The sequence below is a fragment of the Microcaecilia unicolor genome, chromosome 4 (genome assembly GCF_901765095.1).
Source record: "Microcaecilia unicolor chromosome 4, aMicUni1.1, whole genome shotgun sequence".
Taxonomy (NCBI): Eukaryota; Metazoa; Chordata; class Amphibia; order Gymnophiona; family Siphonopidae; genus Microcaecilia; species Microcaecilia unicolor.
Window position 1 is genome coordinate 23263053 of NC_044034.1, and position 27849 is coordinate 23290901.

Below are 27849 nucleotides of genomic sequence, written 5' to 3' on the forward strand. Positions count from 1 at the left end.
TCTGAAAAATACTTGCTGCAGATGCTTATTTTGAAGGGTAGAAGGACTCCTCCTGAACAGCTCTGCTGACACATGTCCTGAGCTGCTCACAGCATCACGTGACCCTCCCCCCCTCCCCCCCATTTGCTCTATAATATGCATCTTTTGAATTGGGTGACTTCAAGGGGCACAAAATATGAATACACTAGTAAAAGAAGCCCGTTTCAGAGCAAATGAAACGGGCGCTAGCAAGGTTTTCGTCGCCAATACCCCCCTCCGTCCCTGGGCAACCCCTTCATTGTTCTGGCATTGCTCCGCCCCCAACGTCATGACATTTGACGCGAGGGCGGAGCCCGGAGCGATTTCCCACCTCCCTGCCTCCCTCCCTGCCAACCCCTTCGTTGTTCTGCCATTGCTCCGCCCTCGAGGGCGGGACCCAGAGCGATTTCCCACCCCCCGCCCGCCTCCCTGCCTCCCTCCCTGCCAACCCCTTCGTTCTGCCATTGCTCTGCCCTCGAGGGCGGGGCCCGGAGCGATTTCCCACCCCCCCGCCTCCCTGCCAACCTCTTCGTTGTTCTGCCATTGCTCCGCCCTCGAGGGCAGGGCCCGGAGCGATTTCCCACCACCCCCGCCTCCCTGCCAACCCCTTCATTGTTCTGCCATTGCTCCGCCCTTGAGGGCGGGGCCCGGAGCGATTTTGGTGGCTTCACCACCACGAACCTTCGAACCTTTTTGAAGGAAGTCAGAGCTTGGCTTCACTGACGTCAGTATCCTCAGAACGTTGAGGGTGAGTTTTATTATAGTAGATCATATCCTGCTGTTTGATTTAAATTGAAAAAAATTAAAACAGCAGTGTCCAATCGGTTGGTTGGGTTCTAATTGTACGTATAGGAAGAGGGAGCTGCTCTGAGAGGTTGACAGTTTCATAGAGCCACATATATTTTTCCCCAGTTTTTCTACACTGCTTTAAAAAAGCAGACCAGTAAAAAATCACTGATTTTTCTGTTTCTTGTCCACCAGTCGTCCTGTTCATTGTAACTATTGCAACAGGAAGGGAAGGTACCATCTTTAAAGCTATGGCAGGATATGGAACTAGCAGTTAGAAAGTTAAAATATAGCAAAGCATACAGCAGCCTAAAGTGGAATTAGCTGCTTACAATTCCATGTGAAGTAGAGAGGTGTGGTAGCCGTGTTAGTCCACTCTTAAAGGTTATCAATAGAAATCAAACAAAATAAAACATGGAAAAGAAAATAAGATGATACCTTTTTTATTGGACATAACTTAATACATTTCTTGATTAGCTTTCGAAGGTTGCCCTTCTTCGTCAGATCGGAACTAAGCAAATGTGCTAGCTGACAGTGTATATAGTGAAAACATTCAAGCATTACTATGATAGTCTGACAGGGTGGGAGGATGGGGGTGGGTCAGAGGTATGCATGGGGACATCAAAGCATATCATTGATATTGATAACCTACCCATACCCATCCTGTTAGAATATCAATGATATGCTTTGATGTCCCCATGCATACCTCCGACCCACCCCCATCCTCCCACCCTGTCAGACTGTCATAGTAATGCTTGAATGTTTTCACTTATATACACTGTCAGCTAGCACATTTGCTTATTTCCAATCTGAGGAAGAAGGGCAACCTTCGAAAGCTAATCAAGAAATGTATTAAGTTATGTCCAATAAAAAAGGTATCATCTTATTTCTTTTCCATGTTTTATTTTGTTTGATTTCTATTGATAACAATTCCATGTGAAAATAGCCTGTATAGCTGTTTTCTTCGGAAACCTTTAATAACTTGTTTTTCGAAATGATGGAATTCTGCTGTGGATCTGAACTTTAGAGCTGAATTCACAAGTTCAGCTTAGTTGGCTTGCCAAAGTGGTTATAAATAAAGCCAATTCAAAAGTGTGGCGTGAAATAACATCTTCATATTTTGTGCATTTCAAGTTATCCTTACAGTTTTCTGACTCCGCATTTTCTTGCAGCTCTCTTGGATTTGGTTTCATGGTACAATTTCCCTTTTTGCGTAAGCTTTTTTACTCTGTGAAATAAGATAAGTCTTCGTGGTTTCTCTGCTCTTGGATGCTAAGTAGACGGTTAAGATCTCTCCGTTACAAAGAAACAGGCAGAATGATTCTAACCACGTATAAATTGACCTACTGGTAAAGTCTCACACAGTAACCAGGTGGTAATGACCTACCCGCACAAATGCCACTTGGCGCGCGTCAGATACGCAAGGCAGAAAATAAAAATTATTTTTCTGCTGTGAGTATTGGAGACATGCCAAAAATGAAATTACCGCTAGAGCCATGCGATAGCCGTGTGGTAACTCCATTTTGACGCGCGTTGGGCGCTGGTAGACGCTTACGTGGTATAGTAAAAGGGCCTTCTAGTACGGTGAACACACCATTTCCATTCCCAGTTGACCTGGAGAGTAGAATTGGTCCAGGTGGTCTGCATTGTACTGCACAGTAGCGTGGCTCCTAATTTCATTTCATTTCTTTTCTTTTGTCCATTTTGCCAGTATTTCTTGCATATGTTCTGACATGGCCCCTCTAGCTTCTAGAAGACAGATTGATGGTGATGAAAACATAGCCATTCTTTTTTTCCCAAAATGTTTGGAACCAAGAGTTTTATAACATGCTGTCTTTTTTTGTTTTTTTTTTGTTTTGTTTTGTTACATTTGTACCCCGCGCTTTCCCAGACATGGCAGGCTCAATGCGGCTTACATATACAGGTACTTATTTGTACCTGGGGCAATGGAGGGTTAAGTGACTTGCCCAAAGTTACAAGGAGCTGCCCCCGTGCCTGAAGTGGGAATCAAACTCAGTTCCCCAGGACCAGAGTCCACCAGCCTAACCACTAGGCCACTCCTCCAGTTTTGCTAATTATTTTTTCAATTAAAGACTTAAATACAGGTTATCACATTATATATATTGTTTTATCAGCGACAAGTTGTAGGATTAAGCATAAATATTTAGTAAAATTACACGTGTACTGGTAATCCTGGTAAGCCTATGCAGAACAAGGCAAGTTTGAAACAAAGGATACCATCATACATTGAATGTGGGATTATGTATGTAAATATACATAATTCTACTATATCTGAAATGTAATTTATAAAAGTAAGTATCCATATCCAATCCAAATTGGTCAAGTAAAATGGGTAGAAAAGGAGGCGATGTTGGGAGGCGGGGCTAGTGCTGGGCATACTTATACAGTCTGTGCCCTGACAATGGCAGATACAAATCCAAGGTAGGGTATACACAAAAAGTAGCACATATGAGTTTATCTTGTTGGGCAGACTGGATGCACCATGCAGGTCTTTTTCTGCCGTCATCTACTATGTTACATTACTGGTATGACTGTCTACTTGTTTACTTTCTGAAAAGCTAAAGTTTGTGCATACATCTAATATGTGACCATGAACACCCCTCCACCCTAAGAATGACGTATATGGCTAAGAAGCTGCACATTATGAAACTGCACATATAATTTTAGTAAGCTGAAAATTAACTTACCACATATGACCGATACAGGCTATTCTTTTAACCTATATAATGGACCACAAAATCTCTGGTGATCTACCCAAGTATGTTTACTTAAAACTTTAAAAATAGTTACAGAAAGCTGATACCATTCTTTCCAGTCTTTTTTGTTTGTTTGTTTTTGAGGGCATGGAACTTTAATTTGTAAAATCTTGAATTTACCTTAGTTAAACTGGTTATACCTTTTATCAGATTTGTAAAAACAGCTGTTTTGTGTTGATGCATCAACATTTTCAGTTGGCTACGTAAGTTCATATTTAATAAGGGATTGAGTGTAAATTTTAAGGGGCTTCGACATCGCTTGAGCGTTGTCTTTCCAGTGCAACACAATTAATTTTAAAGCAATAAGAAAGTCAAAAAATTTATCATCATCTGAAAGAAAGAATGGAATACAAATGGACTTCCAGATTATATATTTTGGTAAAAATGATGCTTGAAAACCAAACATTTTCTGCAGCTTATCCCATACATCTGACCAAAACATAACTCAGGACATTCTAGTGAAAGATGTATTAGCGTACCTGTGTATTTTTTTACACGACCAGCAAAGGTCGACATTTGAAGAACCAGATAACTTACTCTTTCTTGGAGTACAAAGAGCTCTATGATACATAAAGTAGCGAGATTGTATCAAAACAGCTGACAAAGAAGCTCTTGAACCTCTTGACCAAACTTGAGACCAATGGGTCATTAAGATCCAATTCCCAAGCTTGCTGAGTGGGTCTACAAGTGGATCTCAACCTTTTTCTATCCACGCCTTTGCTCATTCGAAGCTTCGGCTTGGAGTCTTTCTGCCCTGCTTCTTGTGACTCTGTGTTCTGTCTTTGCCTCTTGGACCTCTGCCTGCTACGACCCGGACCAGATTCTGCTAGTGCTGCCAGAACCTTAAGGCTGAACCTTAAGGGGTGGAAAAGCGGCTGGTGTAGGTGAAGTTTCCGATTGTTGGCTATCCTCTGGTAGAGCAGCACAAAGGCTCACTGTTTCCAGTGACCTCGGCATCAGCCAAGACAGAGCTTGACTACATTAGCACGCTACTTGCGTTGTTAGGCTGCGCAGTTGTTTGTTCCTGCGCTCCGGGCCTCTGAACATTCTGCGCAGGTGAATGTGGGTGATAATACGACCCCTGCGTTTACTTGTGAGCATTGGAGCCAGAGTGATTTGAAATTCACTGAGAGCTGCAGAGTCTTAGAAAGGAACAAAACAGCTATTCTGCAGGAAAGTGCCAGCAGCTTCCTCCAGTGAGGGTGGAGGGAAGAGGATTGATACACCGTGTATCGGTTTAAGAGCCATCATGTGTCTGTGCCTTTAAGCTAGACATACATACCAGCCTCAGGTATCTTAATCGGTCTTTTAGATCATCCAAGGTTTTCAAGCTATAATTTTGATTGCATTGTTCAGTGATTATAAACTCATAACTTAATTTGTTATACATGTAGTTTCCTTTACGTTAATAAATTTTCTTCACACCAGCAGCAAAATAATTGAAATTCAATATTGTTACAGTACTCTGACTTCAATTATTGTAATGCATGCTGTACTTATTATAAAGTAGATTGCTCTCAAGAATTATTAAAGACTCCTATTTGAGTGAAACTTTTATGTGACATGTATGTATTTATTTCATCCTCAATTTAATAGGCTCATTACAATTAATTTCCAAGGCTTTGTTAAATGCTTAGTGAAAATTCTGCGTGGATTTTTTTGTTGTTGTTTTGCGTTGGATGTTGGTTTTAGATTATAGGGAGCCAAGAAATTAATAATAAAACAGAAGTCCAAAGAGTATAGGGAGATGCTGTGAGTCCCCTTGGAAAGGCGGGAGAGTATATTCTAGTGTGAGCTACAGATTCCTGGCATAAGTGAGAAACCTGGTAGAGATTTTCCTGGCTGTGGGAATCAGACCTTAGATGCGATGTGCAAGACAGGCTTTACTGATGTGCCTTGGAAAGTATATAGGTGAAGGAAGCAGAGGATCAGATCAGAGTACATTGTTCAATGATTCTGACCCTCCCCCCCCCCCCCCCCCCTTTCCGAGGAAGTGCTCATGATGTCATCCTATGCCCTTTCATTCTTGACGTCAGCAACAGGGACATCTCACTCTTGTCTAAAACAGAGGGCCCAAAAACCACAGTCATCTCCCCAGCTAAACCTGGGATCAGATTTCAACTGGATTTGGGCTTACATAGCTAATATTCCAGTGTCTGATCTGGGAAAACCTTCATGTTAAGGGAAGGCTAAAGTTTTACATAAACGTTGCCCAGTATATCTTTAGACTTGAGTTCTTAGAACGGTATGGAATAGATAGAAATCTTGCCTATTTGGAAACCCCCCCCTTAGATTGCCTGTTAGAGCCTTGTGAGCAAACTTTCAATATCAGGATTTACAATTAAGGGAATGTTCCTTCTTAGAGAGCAGTCTGATTGAATCCATTGGAGTATAAGGGCAGAGATTTTACTGCAAATACATAGAAATAGAAAAATAACAGATTAAGTCCACGCAACCTATCCTGTCTGCCCATTCACACCAAGTGCTAAGCTCTGTAATGCTTTCCTCTCCTTCAGAGACCACCTGTGCTTGTCCCATGCTTTTCTTTTCTTTTTTCTTTTTATTTTTTTAGTTCAGATGCTGTCCTTGTCACCATCACATCTGCTGGAAAGCATCACTGCATTTTCTTTTTATAAGTAATACAGTGATGCTAGACCTGGATTAGTAACTAGATTTGGTAGTATTTGCAGCCGTTTTGCTCATTTTACAGAAACGGTTCAGGCTTGTCCAAGTTCAGTCCTTGAGGGCTGTAAATAGGCCAGATTTTCAGGCTATCTGTAATTAACTATGCATTATACAATCTGGGTTCACAATCTAAATAAAAGTGTAAAAATATACCTGTATGTGTATGTATGTATATGTGTATGTATATTTATTTTTATTTATTTATTTATTGTGAACATTTATATCCCACATAATCCCAGTAAGGCAGGCTCTATGTGGCTTACAACATTTGATGAAAAAAACTACATAATAACTCTAGTACAAAACAGAGAATAAGGCAGGTGAGGGAAGGAAACAGCAGGAGAAAGGAATGCGGGATTACAGGAGATCAAGCAGCAGAGGAGTATGAACGATCACGGAGGTAGGTCTTTAGGGACTTCTTGAACAGACTGTGATCGGCTGTCTCTCTTAACGTTGATGGTAGAGCATTCCAGTACCGGGGACACATAAAGCTAAAAGAGGAGGCAAAGAGTAGTTTGTATCTTAAGTTCCTGCAGTTAGGAAAGTGGAGATTGAGATAGTTACGGGACGACTTCTCGGAATTTTTGGGAGGGAGGTCAACCAGGCTGTACATATAAGCTGGAGCGTCCCCGTGTACAATCTTGTGGGTAAGGGCACAGATTTTGAATTCGACACATTCTTTAATCGGGACCCAGTGGAGCTTCTCACGAAGGGGTTTTGCTGCCTAAAACCGAGATTTGCCAGATAGTAGCCTCGCCGCTGTGTTCTGTGCTGTCTGGAGTTTCTTAAGGGTATGTTCTTTGCAGCTGGTGTAAATTCCATTGCAGTAGTCAAAATGGCTCAATACGAGGGAGTGGATTAGAGTCCTGAAAAGGTCAAACAGTAGGAACTGCTTGATACGCTTAAGGGACCTCATGGAAATGAATATTTGCTTCGTAGTTGACAAAACTTAAAGGTCGAGTGTCAAGTGGGAATCCAGAATAACCCCAAGTAGCTTCAAACTTGCTGCGATGGGGATGGAGAAGTCCAGCACAGCAACCGTGCCCGGTATAGACTTTTTGAACTGGGAAGAGAGCATGAGGCAATGCGTTTTTTCCTTATTAAGCTCAGACTTACATGTGTTAGCCCAATGTGTGTGTGTGTATAAATAGATATAGATATGTATATGTGTATATGTAATAATTTTTTATGCCACATCTTTGTTTTCATCATGATATACTACAACTCACATTGAATACCCCCCAACCAATACATCTTTAACATGGTGCAATGATGCACATGGGTTTGTTACAACATTGAGGCCTTCCTTTGCACCGAATGATTATATTAAAGAGAGTTTTTTTCCTTATTTGGACATAATTTGATCTGAAATGATCATCAAGGGTTGTATTGGATTAGAACATCAGGTAAGTAAAAACTATATATGTTGAAATGCATTTACTAGCTCAGCCGATTGTATTGGTTGGTGTATTTAATGTGAGTTTTAGTATTTCATGATGAAAATAAAGATGAGGCATTAATATTTATATACATATATGGTGGTCTTCTTTATTGGTTTAATTAAATATGCATGAGAGATTTGCATGCTCACTACCTGCATTGTATGCAAATCTCTCTGATGCATATTCATTAAGGATTTCCTGGAAATCTGGCCTGTTTTGTAGGCCATGAGGACTGAACTTGGAGAAGCCTTCAGCTAGATCATCAGAATAACTGTGACTTGGTGGGAAAATGATTTTAAAAAATATTGCCATGTTACACTAATTTGGCTTTTATAGCTGTAGTCTCTAGAGGTTAAATAAAAAGGTTATTTATGTTTCACAGAATAATAGAATGTTCACAGAATAATGGAAAGATTAGGCTGAATGGAGTCTCAAGGTGTCCTTCAGTCCTGTCTGCTTAACTCGAGGCAGAGTCCATTCTGCTTCTATATTTTCAAGTCAGCAAACGCACATTCCCCTGTACTGTGTTCATGCCACCTGGATGGGTGTTTGATACTAAAATGGAATTTCAGCATATTGCAGAATCTCAATACAGAGTGCCTAGGGCTAAAATATAACAATCCCAAAAAGGGGGAAAATACATGGTTTTCCTTAGACACTGGGACTTGTGCTGGGTGCACTCTGATCACAAGTCCGTTTTATTCTCCTCCTCCTCCTCCGCACACTAAGTCAAAGCAGTTTTCTTGCAAGAATTTCATCTCTCTTAACCACCTTTGAGGCCTATCAGGGATTTTGAATTTAGCTCTCAGCTTTTTTCAGTTGTAGTTTAAGGCAACTTACATTCATGTACAGAAGATATTTTCCTGTCCAAAGAGTATGTGACAGCTGAGTTCCACCTCCCGTACCCTACCTCCTTTCCCAGCATCTCCTCTTCCCCTGTCTATCTCCCCCACCACCTGTGAGCAGCATCTCCCCTTCCCTTCTGTAAACCCCCACCCCTGGTGGCCAGCATCTCCCCTTCCCCTTTGTAACCGCACATGCACACACGAATTGCCAGCATCTCGTCTCTAACCACCATCCTGTGACCAGCATCTCCCCTTCCCTTCTGTAAACCCCCACCCCTGGTGGCCAGCATCTCCCCTTCCCCTTTGTAACCGCACATGCACACACGAATTGCCAGCATCTCGTCTCTAACCACCATCCTGTGACCAGCATCTCCCCTTCCCTTCTGTAAACCCCCACCCCTGGTGGCCAGCATCTCCCCTTCCCCTTTGTAACCGCACATGCACACACGAATTGCCAGCATCTCGTCTCTAACCACCATCCTGTGACCAGCATCTCCCCTTCCCTTCTGTAAACCCCCACCCCTGGTGGCCAGCATCTCCCCTTCCCCTTTGTAACCGCACATGCACACACGAATTGCCAGCATCTCGTCTCTAACCACCATCCTGTGACCAGCATCTCCCCTTCCCTTCTGTAAACCCCCACCCCTGGTGGCCAGCATCTCCCCTTCCCCTTTGTAACCGCACATGCACACACGAATTGCCAGCATCTCGTCTCTAACCACCATCCTGTGACCAGCATCTCCCCTTCCCTTCTGTAAACCCCCACCCCTGGTGGCCAGCATCTCCCCTTCCCTTTGTAACCGCACATGCACACACGAATTGCCAGCATCTCGTCTCTAACCACCATCCTGTGACCAGCATCTCCCCTTCCCTTCTGTAAACCCCCACCCCTGGTGGCCAGCATCTCCCCTTCCCCTTTGTAACCGCACATGCACACACGAATTGCCAGCATCTCGTCTCTAACCACCATCCTGTGACCAGCATCTTTGTCCAACCACCATCGCTTCCAGGATGCCTGCACCTCTTTTATTTCTTCTTGTGTTAGCCCCAAGCTTAAAAGGAGTTTTAAGCATAGGGTGGGCTCGTGTTGCATCATTACTTTGTCCTGCCCATCTCCCATGGGAAGTCTGCTTCGGAGGGTAGTGAGGCAAGGCAGTGCTTGAGCATGGGCCTGTGTTCATTGTCTATGCCATGTGCATTCTTCTTTGTAGTTTCATTGCGTGCCCCCTAGTCCTAGTATTTTTGGAAAGAGTAAACAAACGGTTCACGTCTACCCATTCCACTCCACTCATTATTTTATAGATAGAGATTGGAAGTTCTATATTTCAACCCCCCTCCACACACTTTCACTATTGCTTCCTGCTCAGATAGAAAGCACATAAGTGCCTTTCGCATATTTAAATGAGTATTGTGTTGGTATGCAGACAAGCTGTTAGCTTCTTGCATTTAGTTGGCATGGATATCGTTGTAGTAGCCTCGCAGGGTGATATCTGAATATAGAATAATGTTGATGTCTGAAAAGTAACGTATTGTGTCAGGAAAGTGACGTTGATAATGTATAAAGAAGTTAAATGTGTGAGTCTAATAACCTATTTAAATGGAAGGGTAAGAGTTCTTACTCATTTCGCACAGGGCCTCTTGGGTTGTGAATTTGTAACAAAATCATACAACTTGAACTGCCCAGTGCTAATAACTACTGAGTGAAATTTTTCTTAAATCATCAATTTGGATTAGTTTATTCCACGAGTGTTAACATTATAAATGGAAAATATGTGTTGAGAAAATTTTGTTTAAATCTGCCATATCTACTGAAAGTAATGTTTTCAGCCTGTATATGCACAGAAATGTGTATAAATTGTCACAATGAATATTGTTTTATAAATAGTGGATTCCTTGTAAGTATACTGCGGTCGAAATGTTTATTACTAAATAGAGTTGAGTCATTTGTAAAAAAAAAAAATGAATTTTTCTGTTATTGTCTAATTTAGATCATAAGTCACCTAGCGTGTATATTTAACTCATGTTTTCCAATTAGGTTGGTTCAGTGTGACATTTTTCACAGCTTAACAGTTTATGAAACAGGAAGGAGACATAATAGGAACTGTGATTACATGGTAATTCTGAGCTAAGTCTGGTAAACTTCCTGTAGTAAAGCTAGAAGGAAGAAATGTGTGTGTGTTTCTGTATTATTTTGATGTATGAGCGTATATGTAAGGTCCCAGTCAGAGCGCTACCCATCTGCAGTGGGGGATATGCCACTGGGGACTGCTTTCATGCTATTTTCATAATTTTGTAATGACTAGAGCCCCCAGGACAGGCAGCAACAGCTCCTGCTGGAGAGGTGCCCTGTTCTGTTAAGTGATTTGCAGTCTGTCCACATTGTGCTGCCCACTGACACAGTTGAGTTTAACTGGCTTGGTCTCTCTCCTTGAGTTCAAGCAGCCAGCTGGATGCAAGAAAGGAGAAAAGCCTGAAATATTGAACCAGGAGGAAAAGTGTGAAGTACTGGACCAAGGAGAAGAGGGGGCAAGATGCACTAGCCACAGAAGAAAAAAATAAAGGAGGGGGAGGACAAAGGAGAGGAGAAAGGAGGAAATGCTTGGATATAGGAAAGGAGGGAGGAGAGATGGTATCACATTTCCTAGGAAGGAATTCTGCTGGTCACTTAGCAGTAACACCCTACTGCTTTAAAGGCACGTTTTGTACTGGTTTGCAAAGGGAACTGCAGTTTATTTTTAAGTTTTATTTACCACCTTTTTGAAGGAATTCACTCAATAGTTCATGTCCATCAGCTGCAGCGATGCCCTGTTAAAGTATAGGGGAAACTAACAGTGGGAAACCCTGGCTTCTAGAAGCCACATGAGTTTTATATCATCTCATCCTAACTACCCTGTTTCCCCGAAAATAAGACATCCCCTGAAAGTAAGACCTAGTAGAGGTTTTGCTGAATTGCTAAATATAAGGCCTCCCCCGAAAGTAAGACCTAGCAAAGTTCTTGTTTGGCCCCGATGGGACATGGACATAGAAACCTTAATTATTTTCGCTGCAACCCAAAGACGAAATAACATTAAAGAAATGCAAGAAACAAGACTGAGGTGGAAAAACTATCGTCCAGCGGACTCCTACCATCCTCCTTCACGCTTTCGTGAAGATCAACTAAGTGAGTCCGGAAAGAAAAGAAACATCCCCCATGCAGAAATAAGAAAAGAAAATGAGTAACCGAGCCCTTTCGGCGCTGCTCCATCGCCCAAGGGCTAAGTCAGACTAGAAGGATGGAAAGTGTTGCGAATGTACAGGAGGAGCACATAAAGCGCCACCAACGGGGAACGGAGCTACCGTAGAATTTTTTTTTTTAACGTTTGTAATATGGTAGGGATGATCCTGCGCCCTAAGCCCTCTCACAACCTTCCGAGACCTCCAGCCAGAGCAGCCCGGCCCCACATTCCATTACCTTCCCTAGTGCATACCCCTCCTCCATTCCCAGCCTGGCCAGGGCGGCTCGGCTCCGCTCGAGTCCTACGGTCACTGTGGGCAGATAGGTGAGCCGCGGCGTACTCCTGCAGGATACCACCCCCCACTTCAATACTGTGCCCGGCCCCGCTACTACAGAGTACTACGGTATCCTCTGAGCTACAAGAGACTACTCGTGCACCCACGGTAAGAATTCTTCTTCATGAAAAAATAAGACATCCCCTGAAAATAAGACCTAGCGCATCTTTGGGAGCAAAAATTAATATAAGACACTGTCTTATTTTCGGGGAAACACGGTAGTAATAAACAGGGCTGAAACAAAATCCAGGACTGAAAACCTGAACCCTCCCCCGCCATCGCCTACCTTCGGTTTTGCTGGCGGGGGACCCCAATCCCCACCAGCCGACATCCTCTTCGTCCTGCAGTGAAAAAAGTCTTCGTTCTTCTGTTGCATGCTGATGTCCTGCACGTTTGTTTGTTTGTTTGTTTGTTTATTACATTTGTACCCCGCGCTTACCCACTCATGGCAGGCTCAATGCGGCTTACATGGGGCAATGGAGGGTTAAGTGACTTGCCCAGAGTCACAAGGAGCTGCCTGTGCCTGAAGTGGGAATCAAACTCAGTTCCCCAGGACCAAAGTCCACCACCCTAACCACTAGGCCACTCCTCCACTTTGTATGTTGTACGTTCAGGACGTTAGCATGCAACAGAAGAACGAAGACTTTTTTCACTGTCTGCAGGACGAAGAGGACGTCGGCTGACGGGGATTGGGGTCCCCCGCCAGCAAAACCGAAGGTAGGCGGGGGAGGGTTCGCGGGGGGAGAGGGGTCCAGGAGGAAATCTACGGGGGCCCAGGCCCCCTCAGGCCCCACGTAGCTACGCCACTGGTGGAAACACAAAGCAGCAGAAGGAAACTGTTATTCCAAAATAATACGTTAGTAATATTAGTTAATCCCTTGAGTTTTTTTTAGCACATTCATGCAGATGCTATGTTTACTGTTGATGGAAGGGTTAAATTATTGTGCAAAATGGTTGGGAAACAAAACCAGGAAGCATCAGTCATTGGAGAGACAAAGGCAGAAAAGGAATCATGAGCTCCAATTGTATATGTATCTATATATAAATACACGCACACATTATGTTTCAAAATAACAGTGCCACTTCTATTTTTCTGTATAACAAATAAATGGCTGAGCGTACAATAATAAAACTTGGCTCATAAAGAGGCCTTTGATAGGGCTATAAAATCGTTCAACAGATTTGGTGTGTGATAAATGTTATTTTTAAATCGCATAAAGATACTCAAAAGGTCACATGAACAAGTGAAAGAGATAAATGTGAACGCTAGGAACATTATCCTCGAATCAATTTGCATATAAAAACATGCCAAATTTAAGTTCCTGACTGTTTTAATGTGTGTGTTCGAAATGTCCACCGTTTGCTGCGTTGTGTGCACAGATACATTTATACCGGTGCTTAACAACTTCATCAATGATGCATTGGTCCAAGCACACAACTCCTTCAATTTAGGTTTTAAAGTACCTTTATTATGTGTTGCATGATCACTTTGTAGCTCTATCATAGGCCTATATGTGGAACAAATTTTATTATTGTACACTCAGCCATATATTGAATATACAGGAAAATAAAGGGGTCCTGTTACTTTGAAACATGGTGTATATATAGAAACTAGTAAAAGAGGCCCGTTTCAGAGCAAATGAAACAGGCGCTAGCAAGGTTTTCGTCGCCAACACACCCCCCCCCGGCCAACCCCTTTTGTTCTGCCATTGCTCCGCCCCCAACGTCATGACGTTTGACGCGAGGGCGGAGCCCGGAGCGATGTCCCACCCCCCCTCCGCCTCCCTGCCTCCCTCCCTGCCAACCCGTTCGGTGTTCTGCCATTGCTCCGCCCTCGAGGGCAGGGCCCGGAGCGATTTTGGTGGCTTCACCACCACGAACCTTCGAACCTTTTTGAAGGAAGTCAAGGCTTGGCTTCACTGACGTCAGTGTCCTCAGAACGTTGAGGGTGAGTTTTATTATAGTAGATTTGGAAAAGTGCGTATATGCACACACAGATAAATATCCCGTAATAAGGCTTCTCAGGGAATGCTTTTGTAGCATGGGTCGTGAAAGGGAAGTGATGAAAGGGCATGTTCAGAGGCATTTATCTTGCATGGTCTTTTACACACTTGACTTTTCAAATCAGGTGAAAGTAGGGCATTTATCCAAGTGGTTTCCTTTGACTGCAAATGGTGGTTAATAATGTGCTTTACAGCAGACTGGTATTCTAACCATTTGAAAGAGGTTTCCAATCATCTGACGTTCTATTATATATTGATTGATGCTGTGAGTAATTTCTCTCCTAGTATAGGAAGAAGAACACACACACCACTAAGATGAATAATGAACCACAGAGCAAAATATTAAATATTTCCGGCAGGCAATCTGAGAGAGAGGACCAATTTACTATAAAAGAGCTTCATTCACAGCACTTACTGACTCTTTGGAGAACTATCAAGTATTTTATATTATGATCAAGTATTTTATATCACAGTCATTGCTGGTTTAATCATGACTTTATAATGAGTGTGACTGTTGGGCAGACAGGATGGACCATTCAGGTCTTTATCTGCCGTCATTTACTGTGTTACTATGTATTAACCTACAGCTAGATGTCACCTGGCTAAATTTTCCCCATCAACTCTGACAGTGCCGGAGCCCATGCTGATGCTTCCTGTTGTTCTTCCTTAGGCTGAATGTCCTACCTGTCATTTACAATGAGGTGGGCACCAATAGAGAGATACCAGCTTTTAGGAGCAGAACAACTTTATATAGATAGAGGCCAGGTTCTTCTTAACCTATAGCTAGTTGGGAAAGAATTATAGAGAGGGGATTGAGAATGTATGGGAGCAAAATTAATCTGAAAATTTAACAGTGAGGATCCAAGATGGCGACGTCGTGAGTTCAATCACCAGACGCGCTCCAACCTACCTCCGTTAGACGCTGAGGAAGGTGTTTTGCCGGTCGGTTGCGATGGGCAAATGGAGAAGCAGAGTCAAGGAGGCTCCCTGTACCCCTGGCAGAACCCCCCCCAACTTCAGCAAGCAACGCTGGAACGGTATGGAATCGCGTCGGGTCCCGAGATGGTGTCCACTCCTGCTGCCGGACCTAGCGTGTTGACGCTAGCCAACAGTATAGACGGGGCTTCCCTGAGCCCCGTCGAACATGCGGCTCCCCCGCAAACCAGACGAGGAAGTACTCCATCAAGTCCTACCACGCTACTCCCAGGAGAAGAACGGAGTGAACGGAGAGGGAACTTGCTGGAGACAGAAGGAAAACTGGACGCTAGCAACCTGGGTGAACCAGTTTTTAATTCCAGCCCGGTAGTAAGATCTAAAACAGTGAGTACTCTGGACCAGGTTGTTAAAGCTCCCCTCCCGGATTTTTTAACGGGACAAACGGAAAAACCAGCCGTAGTGACCTTAGAGTCACTGTGGGACTTAACTTCCAACATGCACTCCACACTACAAACTCTGGTTAAAAAAAATACTGAGACAATTAAGACTTTAGTTGAGACTGCGCTGGTACAACTGCAAACTAACGATCTCCATACCTCTGAAGTTAAAGCTCTGACTGAAAGAACTGAGAAGGTTGAGCTTAAGGGTCAAGCTTTTCTAAAGGATAAGAACTTTTCTTCAAGGCGATTGGAGTACTTAGAAAATCACTCTAAAAGATTGAACTTACGTTTCATAAACTTTCCTAAATCACTGCTTGTTACTCCATTGCAAATGGTTAGGAAATACTTGATTGAGATATTAGGTATGTCTGAGAATTCATTGCCTCCAATAACTCGGGCTTTTTATTTGCAAACAAACACTAAAGATGTAAAGGAAAATTCGCAAGCCCAGAAGGAGGAGGCAATGAATCTCACTACTTTTCTTGAATCGTCACTTGAGGTGATAACTCAAAGAACAACCTTGTTAACTACCTTTGCACTGGAATTAGATAGAGATGCAGTGCTCAGACTTTCCCTTAGACATCTAGATTCTTTATTTTTGGGTTCAAAGATAAGAGTGTACCCGGATTTATCTAGGGATACACAAAAGAGACGCCAGGTATTTTTAACCTTGCGCCCTAGGGTGCTTGCAATAGGTGCTAATTTCCTGTTAAGATTTCCTTGTGTATGTAGAGTATTGCACCAGTCTAAATCCTACCAGTTTTTTGAACCCAATCAGTTGGAGGATTTCCTGATAAGTAGAGAGGAGGTTAATGTGGTAATTTAGTCACATATGTAATACTGTATGACAGCTTAGAGTGACCACTTGGGACAAGATGTTCTCTTTAATTAGTTTTGCCTCTGTTTAATTTCTCTTTCTTGGATCCTTTCCTTAATAGTATTGTGGACGATAGAAATGAAACCTTAGATTTGAATTTATCTTTCATTCTTTATTGTATTACTTATTTGTGTAAACACTCATAAGAGTTATTATGATTGTTAAAAATTTAATAAAGAGAAATATAAAAAAAAAAAAAATTTAACAGTGAGATGAAACTTGGCATATTTAAAATACTGGTAAAAAGACAAAAAAAGTGGCCAGATCTACTGGGGGTTCCAGAGAAATGTCCCCTCCTAGAGCATTACAATGGGAGAAGTAGTTCCAGGTTCTGTAGCATAGAAACCTATCTACAGTGAAACGTAGCAGCTATGGGATTTCCCCCCTTTCAAACACCCTCTCCTTGTTCTCTCAGAACCTCCTCGACCTAACCCCCACAACCGCCTCACCCCTCCACAAAATGATCCCACCCCCCAAAAACTGTTCCACAACCTCACAACTATCCCCAAAATGACCTCTCTCAGAAAAACTACCCTTGCAACTGCCCCACCTCTAAAAGTACCCCTTCCAAACTGGTCCAACCTTTACAGATTGCCCCACCCCCCAAAATCCAATCTCGGTCAGCTCTCCCACTACTGTGCAAACTGCCACACCCCCAAAAACTACCCCACACCTCTCCCAGTATCCCTAAATATTGCTGCTTTTACTGCCTTGTAAACTTCACCATTTCCCGTATGTGTAATGCTGTCTAATATCTGTTGCCTTGGGCAGAGTAGGCAAACTAGGAACATACCTAGGGTCCAGAGGTTAAGGGAGCTCACACATGGTCCAGCATTTTACCTTCTTCCCCTCCCACACCCATACATGGTCCGGCATTTTACCTTCTTCCCCTCCCATACCCATACATGGTCCGGCATTTTACCTTCTTCCCCTCCCACACCCATACATGGTCCGGCATTTTACCTTCTTCCCCTCCCACACCCATACATGGTCAGGCATTTTACCTTCTTCCCCTCCCACACCCATACATGGTCCGGCATTTTACCTTCTTCCCCTCCCACACCCATACATGGTCCGGCATTTTACCTTCTTCCCCTCCCACACCCATACATGGTCCGGCATTTTAACTTCTCTCCCTCCCCAGGTAGTCCAGTATTTACCTTCTCTTCCCCCACCTTCAAATAGTTCAGCATCTCTCTCTCCTGTCCCTTCTCCAACCGGTGACCAAGCATCTCCCCTTGTTCTCTTGACCCCCCCCCCTTCCCGGGTACCTTTTAATTTTATTGTCGTCTTTAGTGGGCAGCAGAAGCAGCGATTCAAGCAACTTGCTCATACCAACCCTGGAGCTTTCTCTGACACTTCCCGCCTATGCGGAAGCAGGAAGTTAAGTCGGAGAGAAGGCTCCGGGGTTGGAGCAAGCAAGTTGTATGAATCGCTGCTACTGACTGCTTGAGACAAGGAAACTTAAAAGCTACACTCCATTCCGTCACATACTAAGCTGGCCTAACTCCTGCGGGACACCAGTTGAAAAACACTGAGCTACAACCTTGCATCACATACCTGTAGTTTGGGTTCCTCTTCGCTATATGCATCACTTTACGCTTGCTCAAATGAAATGACATCTGCCATTTGGATGCCCAGTCTCCAAGTGTCATGAGGTCCTCTAACAATTTTTCACAATCCTCTTGTAGTTTAACGACTTTGCGTCATCAGCAAATTTAATCACCTCAGAACAGACTTCTGGGGACCTCCACTACTTTCTCCATTCAGAATTTTCACCATTCAACCCTACTCTCTTTTTTTTTTTTTCTATCTCTTCACCAGTTCTTAATCCACAATAGGACACTGCCTCCTATCCCATAACTTTCTTATTTCCTCAGGAGTCATTCATGAGGTACTTTGTCAAATGCCTTCTGAAAATCCAAGTACGCAGTATCAACCAGCTCATCTCTGTCTACATGTATATTCACCTCTTCAAAGAAATGTAGCAGTCTGGGGGGGGGGGGGGGCATATTTCTTTGACTAAATCCATGTTGGCTTTGTCCCATTTAATCCATGCCTATGTATATGTTTAGGAAAAGAATGGAAAACAAAAATGAGGATGTTATACTACTACTACTACTACTTATCATTTCTATAGCGCTACTAGACGTACACAGCGCTGTACACTTGAACATGAAGAGACAGTCCCTGCTCCACAGAGCTTACAATCTAATTAGGACAGACAAACAGGACAAACAAGAGATAAGGGAATATTAAAGTGAGGATGATAAAATAAGGGTTCTGAACAAAGTGAATAAGGGTTAGGAGTTAAAAGCAGCATAAAAAAGGTGGGCTTTTAGCTTAGATTTGAAGACGGCCAGAGATGGAGCTTGACGTACCGGCTCAGGAAGTCTATTCCAGGCATATGGTGCAGCAAGATAAAAGGAACGGAGTCTGGAGTTAGCAGTGGAGGAGAAGGGTGCAGATAAGAGAGATTTACCCAGTGAACAGAGTTCCCAGGGAGGAATGTAGGGAGAGATGAGAGTGGAGAGGTACTGAGGAGCTGCAGAGTGAATGCACTTATAGGTCAATAAGAGGAGTTTGACCTGTATGCGGAAACTGATAGGAAGCCAGTGAAGTGACTTGAGGAGATGGCTAATGTGAGCATAACGACACTGGGGGAATATTAGTCGTGCAGCCTTTGTATCGCTCCATGATGCGACCACACCTCAAATATTGTGTGCAATTCTGGTCAACGCATCTTAAAAAAGATATAGTAGAATTTAGAAAAGATACAGAGAAGGGCGACGAAATTGATAAAGGGGATGGGACGACTTCCCTATTAGGAAAGACTGAAGCAGCTAGGGCTGTTCAGCTTGGAGAAAAGATGGCTGAGGGGAGATATGATAGAGGTCTATAAAATAATGAGTGGAATGGAACGGGTAGACATGAATCGCTTATTTACTCTTTCCAAAAATACTAGGACTAGGGTGCACAGTAATATAGAATACGTTGAGTGCCTTTCAACGTGACCAGATTTAATCGCAGCAATTTACACTACGTTTTACTTGGCTTAAATCCCGACACCTAAATTACAGAGCGGGTGTATTCTATAACAGCACACACAGATTTTAGAAACAGGGTTACGCCTCCTTTTCAACTATGCGACTTAGAATTTAAGTGCACCACGTTACAGAATGCGTGTAGATCTTAATGCCATTTAGTGCTGATAATTGCTAACATCCAATTAACAGCGCAGATTAGCTAGTTTACCAGTTAAGTTACATGCATTATTATAGAATACGCTTTGATTTCCGCTCGGAAATTAAGGCGCCATATATAGAATCCAATAATCAATAATAGGAACTCCAGTGCATCACTACTTGATAGTTTGTCTGTTTTCTGATTTACTGAATTGATTATATCCATTATGTTACACATGTTTCTTTGTAACCAATTGTTTATCTTCTCTTGATTGGCGCCTGCCATGATGTAATATTGTAAGCCACATTGAGTCTGCAAATAGGTGGGAAAATGTGGGATACAAATGCAACAAATAAATATTAAAAATACCCCTCTATATCTATTACTATAAAGAAAATAGGCTCTTATTCTCTATTTAGAAAATGTTTAAAGGCTTAACTTTTTATGAAATATTTGAGTAAAAATACATAATTTCTGTATAATTCTGGTCTGCTTATTATCATATTATCTAATTCCCGCAAATGAACCTTTTCCGGAGATGGGAAGGCGGTAGAACTAGAGGGCACAGTATGAGATTGAAGGGGGGCAAACTAAAAAAAAAATGTCAGGAAGTATTTTTTCACGGAGAGAGTGGTGGATGCTTGGAATGCTCTCCCGCGGGAGGTGGTGGAGAGGAAAACGGTAACGGAATTCAAACGTGCGTGGGATAAACATAAAGGAATCCTGTTCGGAGGGAATGGATCCTCAGAAGCTTAGCTGAGATCAGGTGGCGGGGCTGGTGGTTGGGAGGCGAGGATATTGCTGGGCAGACTTATACAGTCTGTCCCAGAGCCGGTGGTTGGGAGGCAGGGATAGTGCTGGGCAGACTTATACGGTCTGTGCCCTGAAAATGACAGATACAAATCAAGGTAAGGTATACACAAAAAGTAGCACATATGAGTTATCTTGTTGGGCAGACTGGATGGACCATGCAGGTCTCTTTCTGCCGTCATCTACTATGTAACTATGTTTTTCCCGATGATTGATCTGTTCTCTTCTATATTGTTATTGTTTTTAATTACCCCTCTCTAGACCCCCGCAGGACCCTTGCCCACGGAGGTGTACAGAGGGTTTGTTCTTCTAGGATCTTGTTGATCATCCCCTCCCTAAATTCCAGCGAAACCCCATTCCATGGTTATCAGGCCTAGTCAGTGCTTTTCAGCTGTTTAAGCTATGTAACTTGGCCCACCACTATTCCAGTGGATAGGTCTCAAGCTGGGACACATATTAACATTATCCTCATTGAACCTTGTGATATATACAGACTATAAGACTATTTTGTATTTGTATCTATGTGCTCAACGTTGCACAAGATTTGATCTATAATCCACGTTCCTGGTCCCAAGAAGAAGCTGCACAAAGCAGTGTAAAAATAATACACAAATTAAAAGCATAATTTAAATGGTTAAAGTTCACATGTTGCAAAGAAATTACCTCGGGAGTTAAGTAACTTGCTGAAGGCTGCACAGTGAGTGGTAGACAGGAAATAACTTTACAAATTTGCTTTTTACTTGCAGTAAAAATGTTGCTTGTTGGAAAATGTTTCTTAATCTGACATCAGCACAGAGTGGTGGATAGATTTACAGAACTGTATGAAAAATATTTACTGCTTTTCAGTGCTCTGTAGTGCCATCGTATGGTTTGTAATGGTACAGTTTGAAAACCGTGTTCACAATCTGCTAAAATGAACAATCTGGATTTTATACTGTTAGAGGGTCCTGTGAAGATAGTGAACCATTAACACTTGAAATTACAAAACAGTATGGTTTAGTGAGCAGTTGCAGGGAACAATATATGTTTACTAGCCGTTAAGCCCGTAAAAACGGGCGAGTATTGCAGCCCTCTTCTCTCCCCTGGCCTCACCCTGTCCACCGATCCTCCCCCCTCCCCCATATCAAGCAACCCTCCTCTTTCCCTTGGCCTCCCCCTCCCCCCATGTCCAGCAACCCTCCTCTCTGCCCTGCTCTCACCCCATGTCCAGCTACCCTCCTCGCCGCCGCTCCCTCCCCTCCCCTCTCCGTGCCGGGCCCCCTGCACTGACCTGACAGCGCCTCTCACCTCTGTGTGACAGCGCTACAGGCAGCAGCAGATCGCTCTGCTGCTGCCTGCAGTGCTTCCACACGGAGGTGAGAGGCGCTGTCAGGTCAGTGCAGGGGGCCCGATACGGAGGGGGGGCGGGAGCGGCGGCGGGGATGGGGGGGAGGGTGGAGGTTGGTTTGCGCGATGTTCGTTTCCAGGCGGCAGCAGCGGCGTCCGACTCCGTTTCCCTCTCTGTTCCGCTCTCTGACGTCATGACATCTTGACGCGAGGGCGGGACAGAGAGGGAAGTCTGTACTGCGCATTTGCAGGTGAGTCGGTCACTTGCCGTTTATATGTTTGACTAGACTTTGAGCCCGTAAAAACGGGCTATTATAGGAAGGGGGGGTTGAAAGGCCCGCCCCCACCGCCGAGTTCGCCGCTGCCCCTCCCCCTCCGAGTTCGCGCCCCCCCCCCCCACCTAGCCGTCACCACCCACCTTCCACCTGGCCGGGCCCTCGCTCCGCTATTGAAACAGCGAGGGTCCGGGAACGCAGCACTGAGCTCTGCTGAGCTGCCGACGTCGGCCTTCGTTCTTCTTCTCTGCCTGTCCCGCCCTCGTGTGACGTAACGTCGTCGAGGGCGGGACAGAGGCAGAGAAGAAGAAGGAAGGGCGATGTCGGCAGCTCAGCAGAGCTCAGTGCTGCGTTCCCGGACCCTCGCTGTTTCAATAGTGGAGCGAGGGCCCGACCGGGTAGAAGGTGGGTGGCGGCGGCGACTCGGTTGGGGGGAGCGTTAGACGGCGGTGTCCCTCCCTCAACAATGCGCAGTACAGACCCTCTGTGTTCCGCCCCCGTCATCACGTATTGACGTGGGGGCGGGGCAGAGAAGGTCTCTACTGCGCATTTGCGAGTGAGTACGGTCACTCACCGTTTATATGTTTGATTCCACACTTGATATATTGCCTTTCTGTAGATACAGTCAAAGTGTTTTACATATATTTTTGCAGGTACTTTTCTGTCCCTAATAGGGACAGAAATGGGAGGGAGGAGTGGCCCAATGGTTAGTGCAGCGGGTTTTGATCCTGGCAACTGGCAACCTGAGTTCAATTCCCACTGCAGCTTCTTGCGACCCTGGGCAAGCCACTTAACCCTCCATTGCCCCAGGTACAAAAACTTAGATGGTGAGCACTCTAGGGACAGAGAAAGTACCTGCTTATAATGTGTACAGTGCTGAGTACATCTAGTAGCGCTATAGAAATTATTAGTAGTAGTACTAATAGGCCTACAATCTAAGGTTATTTGTACCTGAGGCAATGGGAAGGTTAAGTGACTTGCCCAGGGTCGTAAGATGCTGCAGTGGTAATCCAACCTAGGATCTCAACCCACTGCCCAACCATTAGGTAGCAGTGGGAATCGAACCTAGTTCCCAGGTCTGAAAACCACTGCACCAACCTTTAGGTCACTCCTCCACTCAAGTGCCTCAAGCTAGGATAAGAGGGGGGTCTACAGGGAAGTATCAGAATTAGGTGCTACATTTTAGACATCCAGCTTATTGCATTTTAATCAAACTCGGGTATAAAGTATCACATACCATGTAAATGAGTTTATCTTGTTGGGCAGACTGGATGGACCATAAGGTCTTTATCTGCCGTCATTTACTATGTTACTATGTTCTGAAGGTCATGGCTTACTCCAGTATTCACTTGTAAGAGTGTTTCCAGAGTTTTTCCTCTGTAATCACTGATTTTCTATGGGATATATACAATAGGCACAAAGCATTTGCCTGATACCAGACATAGAGACTAGATACTTTTGGAAAGGTTTTGTTTGTTGTTTTGAGGGTTTTGTTGTTGTTGGTTTTTTTTTTGTTGGAGCTTTAGTGTGATATTGTGGATGTTTGCAGCACTTACCATGCTCATGTGCTTCCTTCTCCCCATCCACAGGCTCTCGATGGCAATGTGTATGACCATCTTAAGGATTACTTGATGGCATTCTGCAGGACTGAACTGGAGACGTGCCAAAATATACAGAACACGTTCCAGTTTTTATTGGAAACTTCAAACAAGGTGAGATATTTTACCAAATGACTTACTACTTACAGGAGTCGCTCAGCTGTATATGCAGTAATCCTAATTTAGCAAAGCATTAACATGAGTGGACAGCACTGCTTATATTTTAAAGTTTTGTCTGCGAGAATATGGTTCCATGTCAAATGGAACAAGCTGATCAAGTGCTCGAAATAGATCTTTGGAATTCCTTTGCCAAAATGATTCAGACAATAATGGATTTTATCACTTTTAGGAAAATGGTGACGACTTGGGTCTTAGCATTTTCTTGACCTCCTCTCTTAGGTCAGCTGACTTTTGTTTTCTATATAGTTTTTTACATGATCATTTCTGTTGTAATTACGTTTATTTAAAACTTGATATACTACCTTTTCTAATATGCTATTTTAATTATGTGTACCACTCTGAGCATATTAATAGAAGGGGGGTTTCAATTGAAATAAATAAGATATTCAGGAAGAGTTGACTTGATTTTTATTGTTCATTCTCTGACCCAGTGATGTAGCTTGGTGGGGCCACGGGGGCCTGGGCCTCCCAAATTTCTTCTGGGCCCCTAGTTTTGCTGACGGGGGTCCCCAACCCCCTCCAGCTTGAAGCCTTGGTCCAGCGCCAGTCTCCGGCACCGCTGCGTTGCCTGCCCTGCTCTGTCTTCCCCTCATGTCCGGCATGCTCCTTTTAGTGAAACTGAGCATGCTCACTTTCACTGAAAGGAGTGTGCCGGACGTGAGGAGAAGAGACAGCAGGGCAGGCAACGCAGCGGCGCCGGAGACTGGCGCTGGACAAAGGCTTCAGCTGGCGGGGTTTCGGGACCCCCACCAGACAAGGTATTTGCAGCAGAGAGGGGGTGGTGGGGCGGCGGCAGCGGGGCGGCACACCAAAATGTGCCCCCTCCATCTTGGGCTCTGGCCCCCCTCCCACCGCAAGGTCTGGCTACGCCCCTGCTCTGACCCTATAGCTCTCATTATTAGTGAAGTTTATCATTTGATATACCACTTATCAAGGTAAGGGCCCTGTTTACTAAGGCGTGTTATCATTTTTAACGCGCCTACAATTAGTGCACGTGCTAACCGTGTAGGCGCCTATGGGGGGATATTGTAGGCGTGTACACAGTTAATGCGCGTACATGGTTAACGCGCGTTAAAAATGTTAACACGCCTATAACGCGGCTTAGTGAACGGGGCCCTAATTACCACTCTGCTACATAGCATAGCATAACTTTTCAAATTTAAAACAGCAAAGGTGACGAACTTTGTCATGGATATAGTAAATAATATAGTCTGAATGCATGTTTTGAGAAAATAAATTCCGGGGAGAGGTAGCATATGGATGGGAAAAGCCAATTATAATGGCAAGCAAAAATTTGTAAAGAACCAGATTAATTAACCGTTTTGACTGTTCTAGTATACTAGACTTTGAGCCCGTAAAAACGGGCTATTATAGGAAGGGGGGGTTGAAAGGCCCGCCCCCACCGCCGAGTTCGCCGCTGGCCCTCCCCCTCCGAGTTCGCGCCCCCACCACCGAGCCGTCACCACCCACCTTCCACCCGGCCGGGCCCTCGCTCCGCTATTGAAACAGCGAGGGTCCGGGAACGCAGCACTGAGCTCTGCTGAGCTGCCGACGTCGGCCTTCGTTCTTTTCTCTGCCTGCAGCTGCCTGTCCCGCCCTCGTGTGACGTAACGTCGTCGAGGGCGGGACAGAGGCAGAGAAGAAGAAGGAAGGGCGATGTCGGCAGCTCAGCAGAGCTCAGTGCTGCGTTCCCGGACCCTCGCTGTTTCAATAGTGGAGTGAGGGCCCGACCGGGTAGAAGGTGGGTGGCGGCGGCGACTCGGGTGGGGGGAGCGTTAGACGGCGGTGTCCCTCCCTCAGCAATGCGCAGTACAGACCCTCTGTGTTCCGCCCCCCCCCCCCCCCCCCCGTCATCACGTATTGACGTGGGGGCGGGGCAGAGAAGGTCTCTACTGCGCATTTGCGAGTGAGTACGGTCACTCGCCGTTTATATGTTTGATAGTAAGAGTAATTAGACCAGTGTTTCTAAAATTCATTTGGAAACATTTTATTATTAACCCCCCCTCCCCCTCCGCATCACCAGAACCCTTTTCATGGGTGATATTCCACAATTATACCTCCAGCTACAGTTCAGTACATTGCTGTTTGCTCTTTGCAAGAGCATCTGTGAAAATCGTAAGTGGATTATCAAACTACAGAATAAAAAATAATAATAATAATTCTCCAAAATCTCCTGAAACATTTAGCTTTTTAAAAATCTAAGTTAACGCCATTTTCTCCATGTCCATAAAATCAGTTTATACATGGATGTAACAAATGCGGTATTATCAAAATAACATGATTTCACATTTTTTCTACTTCCTTCCAGAGTCATGCCTTCAGATTGCTCACAGTCCACAGTTTTTAATTAAACTTTTTAATACCTGATGACTGTCAGCTGTATTGAAACACTTAGCCACTGGTGGCCAATACTATTTTGCCACACTTATATATATATACCATTTGCAAAACACGACTCCTTTTAAACAGAATGTTGTTTTTCTATAACATTTGTACCAGTGTGTCCCAGAAACTCCCCTTCCCCATTACTACTTGGCAGCAGGCAAAAAAAAATCAAAACTCGGAGCACTATTCTGATAGTCTAGGGACGGCAGATTGTGATCCTTTAGTGCTTCAGATGAGTTTGGTTCTCAGATCTTCCTCACTGAATATTCATGAGGTATATTTGCCTCTATGTGATCCAACATCCTGATTAATTTCCATAATTTGAATACCTTGAAAGGCAGAACTGTTTGTAGACTCATGAAAACCAGTGTTTGCTCAACTTAGAATTTACCGTGGCAGTGGTTTTCAACCAGTGTGTTGGAACACGCTAGTGTGTCTTCAAGTGCCGGGAGGTGTGTCATCCAAAATTTGACAGCAAGCTTGTGCTGTCTTTATTTTGCATCCCCCCCCCCCCCCCCCCCCAAAAAAAAAAAAAAACCTGCCATATTGTGTTCTTCCACTTGTTAATGGTTTTCGCAGATTGCTTGAGCTAGCTTATGGCTCAGTTGGTTCTACAGTTTCTTGTGCAGTGTGGCAGGCGCTTTTACATGATTGAATTTTGAGAAGTAAATTCCTTTCTAAGCGAGTAGTTGGGTCAGTGTTCACCTGCCACCAAGCTTAAGAATTTAAGTTATGTTTTCTAACTAAGAGAAATGACCTCTTACGGAGCAGGAGGAAACGTTCTACATAAGTACTGCCATACTGGGACAGACCAGAGGTCCATCAAGTCCAGCATCCTGTGCTGATATTCTTTCCTCCGCATCAGGCTTGGCTCTAGCCTTACTTGGGGAATTCCGAGCCATCTACGCTTCTGTCCTACAGCTCCCCTGTTGGGTGAGCAGGGTTCCAATTCTGGAATGCAATAGGCTCCTTTTCAGTATGTGCCTCACTCTCTCGCCTTTCTATCCCTCTCCAACTCTGAACTTGGGCTCCACAGCTACATCTCTTCTGCAAAATAGAAAGTTTCCTTCTTGTCATCGCAATGGGTGTGCTTTGCCTGTCCTCTTATGGTAAGCTACAGCTCCATTTCGACCAGGGAGCCCAAATTCATACTTCCTTCTGGGCACATCTCTGTCACTGTTGGGAGCAATGCATCCTTTGTTCTTTAAAGTCAACAGTTTTCCTGCTTCTTTCGATGTGTTTTCAAGGCCAGGCCTGGTGGGGTCTCGTGTGTGTGTCTGAGGGCACGGACATCCTTATGTAATCCAGGTCTCACCTGTGTGCTAGCTCCGGCCCTGGGCCACAGAAAAGACTTTACAGTTTCTGCTCACACTCTGGCCACTGTTACCACACACATCAGTTCTAGTCGTGCTGGGCGTGGGTCAGTGGTCTTTCTCTCACCAGTTCTGAGTTCCACTCAGCTCTTCAGTCCGGGAACTACAACAAATCTTAACTTTTATTTAACTTTTGCAGCAGGCAACTCTTCAATGCTTCTTCACAGCACTCTTACTTAAATCACTCTCATAACTCTTCCGTTCTGTGGGGAACACCTAGACCGCTTTCTTCCCAGGTGTATGTACAGGAGATTGTTTCCTTTTCTCTTTTTTTTAGGGCTATTTACATATTCACAAGCACCCCTGTGCATGTCTATCCTGTTCGCCAGATGTAACCTCAGGGCTAGTCTCTTCTCCA

The 27849-nt window shown here is 44.2% G+C and overlaps 1 protein-coding gene across 2 annotated transcripts in view; it reads left to right on the forward strand.

The window, feature by feature from the left end:
• FCHSD2 (FCH and double SH3 domains 2) overlaps positions 1-27849 on the forward strand; it is a 324668-nt gene that overhangs the window by 170875 nt on the left and 125944 nt on the right. For both annotated transcript variants that reach the window (XM_030200031.1, XM_030200032.1), the window contains exon 9: positions 23545-23667. In XM_030200031.1, the coding sequence (XP_030055891.1) occupies positions 23545-23667 (123 nt within the window). The remainder of the gene's footprint in view (positions 1-23544; positions 23668-27849) is intronic.